The sequence below is a fragment of the Merops nubicus genome, unplaced genomic scaffold (assembly GCF_000691845.1).
Source record: "Merops nubicus isolate BGI_N331 unplaced genomic scaffold, ASM69184v1 scaffold2938, whole genome shotgun sequence".
Classification (NCBI taxonomy): Eukaryota; Metazoa; Chordata; class Aves; order Coraciiformes; family Meropidae; genus Merops; species Merops nubicus.
In genome coordinates this window covers 41,225-53,989 of record NW_008624959.1, presented here as the reverse complement: position 1 = coordinate 53,989, position 12,765 = coordinate 41,225, and the positions used below count along the sequence as shown (strand labels likewise).

Sequence of the window (12,765 nt, the reverse complement as noted above, 5' to 3'; positions counted from 1 at the left end):
TTGATTTTAATTTGTGACCATCTAGTCAGAAAAGCACTTTCTTTGGTGGGGGGAACTGCATAGAACATGTACATGAAAGAAGTAGGGGCAGTCTCCCAGCTGTTATTCGTTGAATTGTGCATCCTTAACAGCTCACATCATTCATTGGTAGATCCAAGACCCAGCTGATGGAAACCATCAGCTCTATCTGATTTAACTCTTCTTCCACATCTCTCAGCAACCAGGTTTGCTCTGAGGAAGATGCACAGGCCTTTTAGGCATAGAACGAGGCGGGACAATTTTAAGGGACCTGGGAAGTTGATATGAGTTAAGGAAAAAAAAAAAACAAAACCAACCAAAACAAACAAATAACACTACCACCAACATAGGATTCAGGGATGTTGGTATTGCAGTCTGCACATGGTATACAGAAGTAGCAGGATGGACAAACCTGTAGTTGCTTACCTTTAAAATCTTCATGGTATATCTTTTTAAAAAGAGATGCTGCTTTGCATCCCCCAGAGATATTTACTGTCTGGAAGATTTGTATGAGTTCCACTAACACTGCTTTCTGGACTTGGAAAGCTGATTCAGTGGAAGGAGTAGCTCTGGCTAAACACGTCTGAGAATCAGTTTTCTAGAAAACATATGTTTTTTCAGAATCAAAATACAGTGTTTTTATTTTGTAGGCAAGTTGATATGGGGTGTGAAAATGTTGAGGAGGTTCCAATTATATTCAAGTGTATAAATAAATTGTACCTTACACCTAAATATTCAAGATAAATGTGATCTTAAGCAAGATTACAGTATTCTCTTTAGGTTGTCATATTGTTTAAAAATAGTGAGCATTCCATTTGGAAAAGTCTTTCTGTATTGCAGTAAAAGTGAAAATCATCTATTACTAATAAAATTGTGCTAAACAAGAAAACTCAACAATGTGTAACTCGGTCAGTTTAATTTTATAGTTTAAGATCATTCAAATTAATAGCTGATTTGAAACATGATCTTTTAAAAATGTAATCAACTTAAAACTTCAGATACTACATTTCTGGGTTGCTTTGCTTATTTTAGTGATAGTATAAGTCATGTTGAAGTTTCTAATGCTTCACAAATAGTCTGTTTTTAATGAAGTAAAATTCTAAGTGGAAGATAGTTATTCACTTTAGGTACTATATTTTTAATTTATTTTTAACTGATATTCTAAAAATGTAAAATACCATATTTTGGGGGAAGTCTGTCTGTCAAATGCTTACTTATAATTCTTTGTTTCTCTGTTTATTTTTAAGACGAGCAAAAATCAAATTAAAGTAGATCTTGTAGATGAGAATTTTACAGAATTAAGAGGAGAAATAGCAGGACCTCCGGACACACCGTATGAAGGCAAGTAGCATTTTTGTGTATGCAATCATTGTACACTTTTACGTGTCTTCAGATGCTTTGTAAAATTAATTAACAGCATAAAAATGTCAAACTACATGTTTTAAAATAACCTGATTTTTTTTTTTTTTTTCAAAAGCACATAAAAAAAAAAAAATAACCTGCCTTGAAAAATATTCAATTTCTGTGTTGCCTGAAGACAGATCTGCTCCACAGTAGGGTAGGCTATCCCAGATCAAGGGTTAATTTACAGGCGTAAGCTGTGCAATGTAATTAGTATAGTTCTGATTTTGTTTATTTACTGTCTTGACAGCTTAAGCTCCTTAGCCATGAAGCATCCAAGAAACTGAGCTTCAGAATCTAGTGTAATTGTGTATATGTACTTCTGTTGTCTAAAGTGTTGGTCATTGAAAGACATGTTCTATTTTTCTACCTCAAGGAGACATGCAATTGGAAATTAAATTTGGGATCAGTCTTGGGGAACTCTGTAGTAGAATTCCATGAGTACAGCTCTCTTCAAAAATTACACCTTATTGACTTTCTTGTTTGTTAAAGATGATTCAGTAACAATACATCTCTTCAGTCTGGAAGAAGCAAGATACGTTATAGAACCTTTAACAGAAGCTAATATAGCATACTTCATTAGAGATCCCAAATTAGGCAATTGTGCTGGTACTTGTAAACTTTCTGTTTGTCTGTAATATATCTGGAGCTGGCAGACACACCTATTAAGGCTCATTGATAAATGAGGATTTTTTTTTTTTTTGCTTTAAAATGTTTGTCTATTTATTTATTGTTACTTTTAAATGGTGTTTGATTCAAATTTTCTATGCCAGTTATGTACTTTCAGTTGAATTTGGACTGCCAATTAAAAAAAGTGACAAGGAATGTTAGAGGCAAAGAAGTTGTTTTGTTGGAAATGAAAACAATTATCCCAAGTTTTCAGTTGCTGCAGTTTCCCCATCTTTTGGGGCTAGGAGTGTGTCTTGAGTACGGTCCAGAGACCAGACATGTGCTGTTTATCACTATTTTGAAAAATAAATTCTCATTAAGTGGGGAAAATACCTGAAAATTGTTGTGTAGGTATGGGTGTATATGCACTCAATAGTGTTAGTGGCTACTGGTGAAAATCTGGTGGTTGCATCTTCACAAAGGTGGACCTTCCTTGTGATTGCTTCTCTGGGCTAGGAGCTGCTGGTGCAGCAGTATTTGGACTTGGGAACAGGGAGGGAGTCTCCCCAGTGCCCCTTCCTGTCCCCATCTGGAGCCCAAGGCAGATACGGGGTGAGGAAACAGCTTAACAGAGGCTGACACTGGAGAATATTGAGCAGGCGTAGGAGGTGTCAGAAGCTATAGGAGATAAGCCTGGAGGGGAGAGAATGGAAAAGGAGAAGCCTCTGTAATGGTAAGGATGCTGTGTTCCAGAAGTGAGTCCCAGAGTTCCTCTGCTGTCTAGCAGGTAATAGCATTCCCCCCAGCCCCATGTCTCTGTCCTCATCTCATCAGTCACAAGTGTTTAGCTGGCAGAAGATAATGTCTGGACAGAAGACAATTTATTCAACTTAAATTGTCTTCAATTTAAATGGAGAACTGTGATGTGGGCCTAAAATACATAGTGGTGCTGGTGACCAGTTTGGAAGTGAGTAGTGTTTAGTTCTTTTGCAAATATAGTTGGTCTTGTAAAAAGAAATCTTGCGTACAGATGTTAACATGGTACAAAATTAAATAATTGGATACTAGGAAAGATCTGAATGGTGGGGGAGCATGTTAGTTAGTTTTTGGGGGTTGGCGTTTGTTTTTTTCCCACTCAAACAGAACTAATCCTCTTTGGGCAAGTTAGTTTGTCATGGCTGGACATTTTTTTTTCCCCCTCCAGGTCAGCATTACCTTGGCTTACAAAGTAAACCTTTTTTGAAGAATGTATTGAGATTTATTTGAAATGAAAGATGTATTCATGTGTCACAGAAATTAAAAACTGTATAGCAGTTCATGAAGAGGATAGAGAAAAAGATTTGAATGCCTATGTGCAGAACTGGGTTCTGTGTGATGCTGAATAATTCAGCTAGATCAAAATTTCAAAAGCTGAGCATTGTGTGTTTGCATGCTTAGCACACCCTGCTAATGAAAATCATCAACGTGTGTTTAGTGTGGAATTGATTGATACGAAATGCATGCATTCTTACATACATGAGTACATTGAATGCTGAGAATATAGTAAATATCCCTTTGGGGGAGCTAAAACTGTGTATTTTGATTGTGGCAGGGATCTCATGGAAAAGTAATTTGATTGTATGCTTACGTTAATCTAGAAGGTATGTGCGCCAAGGAGAAAATGAGTTACTGCCACCCCAGTTTCTGGCATTTCCTGACACTTGAGTAATTAACTTTGCGATGTTAATACTTTTGTAATACAGCTTTATGCATTTATTCCCTTATGGAATTACAAAGGGCTTGCCAGTTGGTGTAGTTTACGTGTTATGACTCACGCAGTAATGCGTGCTGCGTAAGTATTGACTGATCTGCTGTCATCTGTAGTCTGAAAAATGACATGGCAAGAAGTGTTTTATGAAGAAAAGCTAATTAATGCAGTAGTTCAGGTCAGACAATTCCATGATACAGGAGGGAATTCTAGGACTATTGGGAAGTGAAAGAACAGTAATGTTGTTTTTGTTGACTGCAGTTGGTGAGGTATCTGAAAACAAACTGCTACTGCAAAGTTCTTTTATAGGTGATGTTGGGATGTTAAAAGTATGACTGAGAGGAAGCATGCCATCTATTGTTGGCAGATTTTACAGCTTTTATTTTTTCTTTCAGTAGTGTCAGCTCATATTGATCAATTTTCAGAATATTGCAAGAGACAACTTTGAATTGAAATGTGTTTGCATCTTGTGTTAACATGTCTGTCTGGACAGAGGACCTTTGACAGTCTGGATTAATGGCTACTGGGTTTTACTTGATTCAAGAACTTTTCAGTAGATAGATTTTTTTAGTTTTGTGTTTAAACCCTGTGCAACTGTTGTATTAATTTCATGCCAAGCTCACGTGAGCCACAGTAATTGCAAAATTTATAAAAGGGTATTTCTTCAAGGAAAATAATTAAAACTTTCTTGTCAGGCATATGCTCCCATAGTACAGAAGGAACACTCTGCCTTTACTGTTTAATTTCATCTCAGGTGTTACACGGCATAAAAAAGCCGGACTTAATGCATACTCTTCTTAAAAAAAAAAAAATCTGTTGAAGTGTTGGTATGGAAAAGTTAGTATGTTAATCAGTTCCATTTTAAATGTAGTATTATGGAAATTAATATCCAGATTTGTTCGGTTTAAGTCTTCACCTCTATATATTAAACTGTAAACCTCCATGCACTACAGCAATACTGTATGAATAATATCAAATCATTATTCCCTGCACTTTTAAAATCTTTCAGTCTTGGGTACATTCCAGGCGGAAAAAAATTGGATGAGTAGCTTCTGATGTAGAAGGCTGGAATAGTATGCCTTTTAAAAGCAAGTTTTAATAGTAATCAGAAATGGTAATACCTAAGGATGCGTTTTATATTACCTTACAAAATGGTGTGACAGTAAAATCATACAGGGACTGATGAAATTTTGCGGTCCAGGAACAGTGGAATTGTTTAGTTTCTTAGGAAAAAGTGTTGCTGAATTACACTTCAATACAGACAAAAGGACAAGCAAACTTACTTAATTGTAAGGCTTTGATGTATGTACCTTCAAAAATTTCATCCATTCTGTCCTGTAAGTGGACAAGATATCAACTTGGACATGAACTATTATCATTTGAGATATATTGGCATTTCCCCTATTGCGTTTTCTGCTAAATTATCTCAAGTTACTCTGTATTATTGAGAAAAAACAGCTGTAGAAAACAGTGCAAAATACCAAACTAATGTTAACCAGTTTCAGGTGTAGTGTGTTAGACTGCATTGCATTTTAAAATTGAGAGGTGTTAGTAGCTGCTAACATGCATTTTGGCACAGATAAAAAGGCGCCATAGACTATATAACTGTTCAGAGTATTCCTTTGAGTTTTTTTTCTGCCTGTGAATCCTGCTGCCTGTACTGAGACTAGTTTAGGCCTGGTTTTGTATAGAGTGATTTGCAAAAGGGTAAAGCACTCTTGAAATCCCAAAGGAAATAGATTGCAGATACTTCAACTGGAATTAAAGGAAATTTATAAATTGTAACAAAGTAGATTGAAGGGAGGGAAAAGGTTTATTTTTGAAAGAACAGTGGCAATATGAGGAAAAAGATTGCAAGTGAAGAGAAATGCTTTTAGTTTCTATAAAAACTAAATGTCTAAATTTGTGTATCTGTTCTGTTATACTCTGTCATTGAACCTCTGCTGGCAAATGACTTTCAGTGGGTAGGCAGAGATAGTTTGAGATCCCTCTACAAGACATAAGTAATTATAATAAACTTGAATGTTAACAAAACAATAATTAAAATAGACATAGGTAATGATACTGTAACAGGGAGGAAAAAAATAAGAAATGTTTAGAAATGGGGCAGTAGAAAGTGATTCTATCCACCAAGCTCAGACTGTCTTATTGCATACTGTAATCCTATAAACTATATTAATAGTACCAGTATGTCAAAGTGTTCACAGAACTGGATTTGAAGTAAATAATTTGACCAGTAATATAGAAGATAGTGGAAGTAACATTGGAGACTCTTCTTTTTATTTTTTTTCCTAAAGTGTGGGATCTTTTCTTAAAGTACTTAGTTGATTGTTCTTCAGCTCGAGAAAGCTTAAAATGAAATTAATTAATTTCAGTTCTGTAAATTAAAGATAACTTATTGGCATGAGGTATCAGAATAGGGTCAAACTAATGTAATAGCCTGTGTTTAGCCTGAACATTGAGCAGTGGAAAATTGCAGTGTTGTGTACATTTTCCTGTAGTGCCTAGTTTCCATTATAGCTAAGAAATTCTGATTTACATAAGCAAATATGACTTTATTAGATTGACTTTCTATGCATTTATTTATAAAATACGTGAAATCTAGAAATCCTGTCATTCTAGAAACTTAAGCTTTATTGTTATGAAAGACTAAGCCTGAGTAATGTGGTTTTTTTTGTTTTTAATTTCTATCTTGTTCTTGTTTTCTTTCTGAAGGCGGAAGGTATCAACTAGAGATAAAAATTCCAGAAACATATCCATTTAATCCTCCTAAGGTACTGTAAACACTTATTTTGATAAAATAATTTGGCTAACCAGTTGGTTTTGAGTATTCTTATTTATTTACTTGTGTGTAATCACTTTGTAGTACCCGTCTTCCATAGTTTTACTCTGCTCTCGACAGGCAGTAGAGCTCTCTTCTTCAGGTAGAAGTAATGCAGGATGTGCTTGTTTCCCAAGCTAAATGTGGTTCTTGGAGATACTCTACATCTAGTAAAACTATGGCTATTTTCTCTCCCTTTCAGTGTCATTGAAGAAATGCTGTGATAGATAATTATTGATTCCTTTAATTTCTTGGGCTCTATAAGTTATACTTAGTAGAGTCTTGGGTCTAACCTACAAAGTTTCTAGTAATAAAAAGTGAAGTGTACAGTTGTGTGACTTGAAGAACCAGTAGTGGTCTTACTGCAGCTCTGTTGAAGGAATGTGTAAAATGTGCAGATGAGCAATAGGCAAGAGAAACAGCTGTGACAAAGTCCCTCAGACATTTTTCAGAACTTACTGTGCTTTCAGCTTTACTGTATCTTTCTAGCACTTTAAGTTTGTCATCTCACCCACATATCTCCTAAATGGATCAATCTGAATAGTGTTCTCCCCAGCCACGTGCAGCTGCAAGTCTGTATTCCTGTGCCCCAATTAAATGCCTCCTTCAGTGGCTGTTTATGAATCAGCAGACTCCTGAGTTGTCTGACTCAGCTTCTTGATTGGTTTTCTGTTTGTCTGAAAGATGTCTCTGAACTAAGAACATGTTATAGATCCTAATAATTTTCACTGTAGTGCATAATACTGGGAAGAAACTGGGAGAGAAGAGGGAGAGGTGCCAGTAGCTCATAGCTCCTTGGCTTTTGCCCTTTGACTTCATTGAGGCTGGAAAAGACACAGAAAGGCTTAACAAAATGTCTGCTTATTTCAGTTCTTTTATCTGCATGTATTCTAGCAGGAGCTAAGATAAGGGGAGAGCTAAAACACGTCATAAGACACTGAAAGATGGGTTGATGGACCGTGGTTTAATTGCTGCTTTAGGGCCTGGTGGTTTCCATTCCAAAGCTTACAGACAGCTGTTAGAAGCTCAGTGCACTGTACCATAGCACTGCTTATTCTGGAGTCTTGAATTGGAGGCCTTTTTGCTTGTGTCTAGCCTTGCCTTTCATCTGAAAGATTTCTTTATCTTGTTCAGTATGTGCTTTGACAAGCATTGTTAGATGTCATTCACTGTGAGAAATTACCTGGTATTTACATGGTTTTTTTACATTCTCAAAGTGATGTAGAGAGCTGAGCTAGTTAATGAGTGGCTCAGCTGACATGATCTCTTCTGTCCTGGAAAGCAGAACTGTTATGGTCTTGTCTATTTATACACCATGATTGCACTGATTTTGTTGCACTGATTTTTAGTCGTGTATGTATACAGTCTTTGCTGTAGTGCTTGAAACATAACATGTTCTCTGCACTGATTTGCTTGCAGATTAGGGGCAAAAGTTGAAAGCTCTGTGCTACATGTAAAATGTTTGTTAGGAGTTTGGGGCAAGGAGGTAAAGATGAGCAATAGAGGGGCAGGTTAAAGTCAGTGGAAGGCAGGTAAAGTGCAACCTGAAACAAGGGTTTTGAAGAAAATGAGGGAGAAATTTCTAAGGGCGTGTATATATTCCCTTCAGAGGACAGCTTTAGGTTCTGATGCTTTTAAAAGAAAATACTGCTTTTTAACTTTCTCAGTGTGTTTTTAAGAACAAAGAGCCGAACAAAACAAAGCCAAATGGATTGTATTCATGCTCACAAAGCATGAATAAACTTAATTATAGTGTAAAAATATGGGCGTGGTCAATGAGTGAATGGTGGGACTAGATCCTTTCAATGGCAATGAAAAATAATTGTAACCCAGTTAGGTTTTTGTTGTTTGAAGAGCTTTCTACATAGGGTAATGAGACTGAATGGTTGTAGAAGTAGTAGCATCCACCAAGGAAATTTTTATAATACTTCTCCAGCTACCAACAGTTTAGCTGGACAGTGAGATCCAATGCCTGTATTAAAGAGTTCAAGGCTTTACTTCACTTTATTAAAAGTGAAGTTTTTAGCATTTACAATGTTGGAAGTTTTAAGCCTGCGTTTGACTTTCTGCTTATGTTGAAGCACTGATACTGCTGGAGGATATTTCTGAATGGCTTTGTGTTAAGCAGGGTTATGCACACATGATGACAGCATGTGGGAAAGCAGTTAGGAATGAGTTTGTCTTCAAATGGGCAGTAATTGATTTTGAGTAAAGCAAGGTTCTGTCTAACCAACAGCATTGGAAACGTGAAGCTTCCTAAAATAAGTGGTATCCCATATCTTAGTTCGGTTTTTTAGCTTGATATTTCCTAAATCAGCATTTCTTTATAATATTACTAGAAGTAGTGCATTTAGAATGTTTACTTAATACACTGCATTTAATAACCATTTTTGGTTTTAAAAATTGTCGTGTCTTCTAGGTGCGGTTTATCACCAAAATCTGGCATCCTAATATTAGCTCAGTCACTGGGGCCATTTGTTTGGATATTCTGAAAGATCAATGGTAAGATTCTGTGCAGATTTAAGCATGCAAAATCAAATACACCAGTGTCCTGGATATGAGGTAACAGCTCATGTTGCATTTCACTTGGCATTTTTAAATTGAGGTATCCTTAAAGCTTACAATATTTCAGTATAGTATTTTGGTTTGAAAAGATGTACATAAAATTATTGGCTGATAATTTTAGAAAGTACTAAGTAAATATATGCATAGAGAGCTTTTCCAAAAACTTTTACACTAGGGTTGGGGTGAACGTTTCATTGTTGATGTTTTGGGGTGCTTTTGTAGGAGTTTTAGTTCTTCTCCATTAACAAATGCTACCTATTGCCCTCTGAATTTTTTGCTTTCAGCCTCCTGAGGTATAAGCAGAAGAAAAATAAGTGCACTTCATTCTGATTCTTGGCTTCTACTTCCAAATTAAAAATTACTTCTCATAGAGCTAAAACAATATAAGAAGTGAGCCTGGGCATATAAAAAATAACAGCCCAGCAATAGGAAAGGGAGAAGAAGAGATTGACTGTTCTGATTCTGTCAGTTATCACTGGTAGTATGCTTTGCACCTCTTTAAACCAGTTGACTTTTAGTCACTGGTCAAGTGCCAATTTTTGCTTAATGTTACTGAAAAAGTTTTAATAGCTGAAATCTGTGAAGTAGACCTGTGAGTGTCTGAATGGTAATAGCTGAAGTCATTGTTCATTATTCTTCCAAGTGATAAGTTTAATGTGGTTTGAAGATGATATGCACCAATTGTGTGATAGACATATCTAACATGAATGGAAATCCAACAGATTCAACAAAATTGTTTGTAATTTCAACAAATTCATTCAGACTGCAATTGGCCAGGCAGACATCAGTTGGGTTTGAAAGAGAAACTCTAGAAAAGAACTCTAGAGTTGAGGTCTTGCAGGTGACAGCTCCAGTGTATTCATCTTTTACAGGGCGAGAAGATTATACAAATCCTGTAATTTAGTGCAAATGGGATGAAACAATCATCATCATAGACTGTTGTCTTTTTCCCTTCTGGAACTGTATGTTTTTCCTTAGGGTCTGAGAGCACTTGATGTTCTTTCAGGGAGTGGAAACTTTCAGCATACATGCCATGGTACATGGTATAATTTTTCCATTAGTAAAGCCAGTGCACTTTTGTGCCTGCACCTAGATATTCATTCTTACCCTAGAATTATTCTGGAGACTCATGGTTCTTTAACTGTGCAAGTACAGTTTCCTGAGAGATCATACTCTAAATCAGATGAGTGAATGGGCCTGAGGTTGGCTGGTTGGTTTGTGTGTTGGGACTTTTTTTTTATTTTTTTGTTTGGTTCATTTTGGATTGTTTGGATTTTTTTTTTTCAAAACAAATTTTTGAGAGTGTTTTTAACAGGGATCACTTCACTGTTTTGAACTAGAGCACATAAACGTGCTCTTCCAGCGAGACATATTTCACTCAGGATAAGGTTTAAGTAGTGAGGGAAGGCAAAAATGCTTTATTTCTAGCACCAAAGGTCCTTCATGTGGGACTGTATCCCAGTGTCATTAACATTTTCCTGGGGAGAATTTATGCAAAGTTTTTAAGCACAGGATTTGTTTTTTTATTCCTCCTTTTGGTATTCCAGAATTACACTCTCTAGTTACTTTACTCATAGTCTTGAGGTCTGCAGCTTTTAACAAGTATCTTCAAGGCTGATCTTTCCACACTAAAGTCACCTCAACATGTTTCTCAAAATAGCATTTTTCCCTAGAAACAGTGAGGAAGTAATATAACAGCTATTTTATTTTTTTTTTTACATTTTCTTGTTATCTTCATACTACTTTAATGTATTTCCTAATTAGTGTTTTCTTTAAAGAAGGATGGATGATGTCGCTTCTGTAGGAATGGGCTGGGATTTGGGAGACCACATTTTGGTTTCCAGCCCTGGAGCTGGTCTTCTGTTGTCATTCAGTGTTGCCAAACATTGTGGCTTTGTCCCACAAAATTCAGTCTCCCCCCCAAAACTGCTGCTTCAAGAGTGAAGTAGTTTAGTAGCTTTTCAGATGAAAATTTCTGGCCTTTTCAGTGACTGATCAAACTACAAAGAGATAAAGAAATAATGAGCTTCAACTTTTTTTTTTTTTTTTTTGGAGAAGAGGAAGCTGTTATGGCTACCTCTGTCCTTTCATGTATGAAGGATTTCAGTATTTGTTAATAGATAAGCCTTTTTTCTAAGTAGGTTCTTAAAACTTCCTACGTCATATGAATGGCTAACATTGTTTAAGTTGTTTGTTGTTCTTCAGTATATGCTGGTTTAGCTGTTTAAACTGAGAAATGCACACATCCATATGTTTAAGTTTTTTGCATGTGTAGGTTGAACAACAGTTTGAGTAAAATTATAAACTTAGTTAGAAAGCAAACAAAAAACCCGAGCAGCATACCCCAACCTCAATTATTTAGTGGATTTCACCAGGTGTTCAAAAGTAAATGGGACAAATGCAATCCTGACATATTTTAATGGCTGTGTTCTAGAAAGTAGATTTAGTTCCACAGTCTCTCTTGTCAAATCTTCTAGTAACAAGCTCTGGTTCTCAAGTGCCACTTCATTGACTTGTAAGGGTCTAACTGAATAATGCTCTTGTTGCTGTGTTTAAATGTACATTGGAATTTTAGACTTACATCTGTGGTTTTCAGTGAGGTGAGTAGGAGTTGAAGGATAGAATTTGGGCCTATGTGACTTAGTAGGGTTTCTTGAAGAGTTAATAAACTGTTGAAATACTTGTGTGTATATGGTGAATATAAATACAAAGATTTTAATGTGTTTGTATAGTTAGAAAAAAAAAATCTTCCCTATTCACTTATCCCATGATAATGATTTTCTATTCTAATGAGCGTAGTTGAGATATTGTTCTGCATATTGGCAGGAGGTTTAATCAGTTTGCGAAGTAATGTCTTGAATTTATTTTTTTAATGAGTTTAATGAAATTCTTTTTCCACAGTATGTGCTTGATGATGAAATTCTTTGCAACTCTGGATTTTCATCATTTAAATTTGTAAATACATGTTATGCAAGTTTTGCTTACAAAACAGCTACTGTTTGCTGGTAGAATTAAAATTAGGATATTTGATTTTTGTAGAAGGAATACTGTTTATGCTGACCTCTATGACATTTGTTATGTCCTTTCACTTACTGTAGCCTGTATTTATTTTCCAGGCTGGTATTCTGTCTCAAAATTTTATTCTTAAATATAAAATGTATCTAATACTGTTCATTGAAACCTGAGAACTAGATTACTGGAAAGCTATTCTGAATAAATCCCTTGAGCAGTGATTATCAATTGAATATGTTGTGAGTGTGTGTATGGCTACAAAAACCTCTTGACTGTTGTGGTTTTGACAGACTAAACAAAAATGAATAATAAGAATATTTTTTCATAATGGCTGTACTGGAGGATTCACACTTCAGTTTTAGTTGAGATGCAGAAATCATTATAAGAGATAATGCTATTTTAATATATACATAAGCAACAACTAGCTTGTAGTAATCATCTCCTTGGGCATCTTTAGGTGCTGGGCTTTGTTCAGGGTCTTTGAGGAAAATGTAGAGCATATTAACATAGAGGGAACTCTTCAGCAGGCAGGCTGTCTTTCCCCCATGCACTGTCGAAGCTATTCTCTCTTTTTTTTTTTCCCCCTCTTTCC

The 12,765-nt window shown here is 35.8% G+C and overlaps 1 protein-coding gene across 1 annotated transcript in view; it reads left to right on the top strand.

Moving 5' to 3' along the window:
* Positions 1 to 1,265: 1,265 nt before the first annotated feature.
* UBE2K (ubiquitin-conjugating enzyme E2K) overlaps positions 1,266 to 12,765 on the top strand; it is a gene marked incomplete at its 5' end in the record, with an annotated part of 21,011 nt that continues 9,511 nt past the window's right edge. The window contains 3 exons of the mRNA XM_008945498.1: positions 1,266 to 1,359; positions 6,491 to 6,549; positions 9,016 to 9,098. Coding sequence (XP_008943746.1) covers positions 1,266 to 1,359; positions 6,491 to 6,549; positions 9,016 to 9,098 — 236 coding nt within the window. The remainder of the gene's footprint in view (positions 1,360 to 6,490; positions 6,550 to 9,015; positions 9,099 to 12,765) is intronic.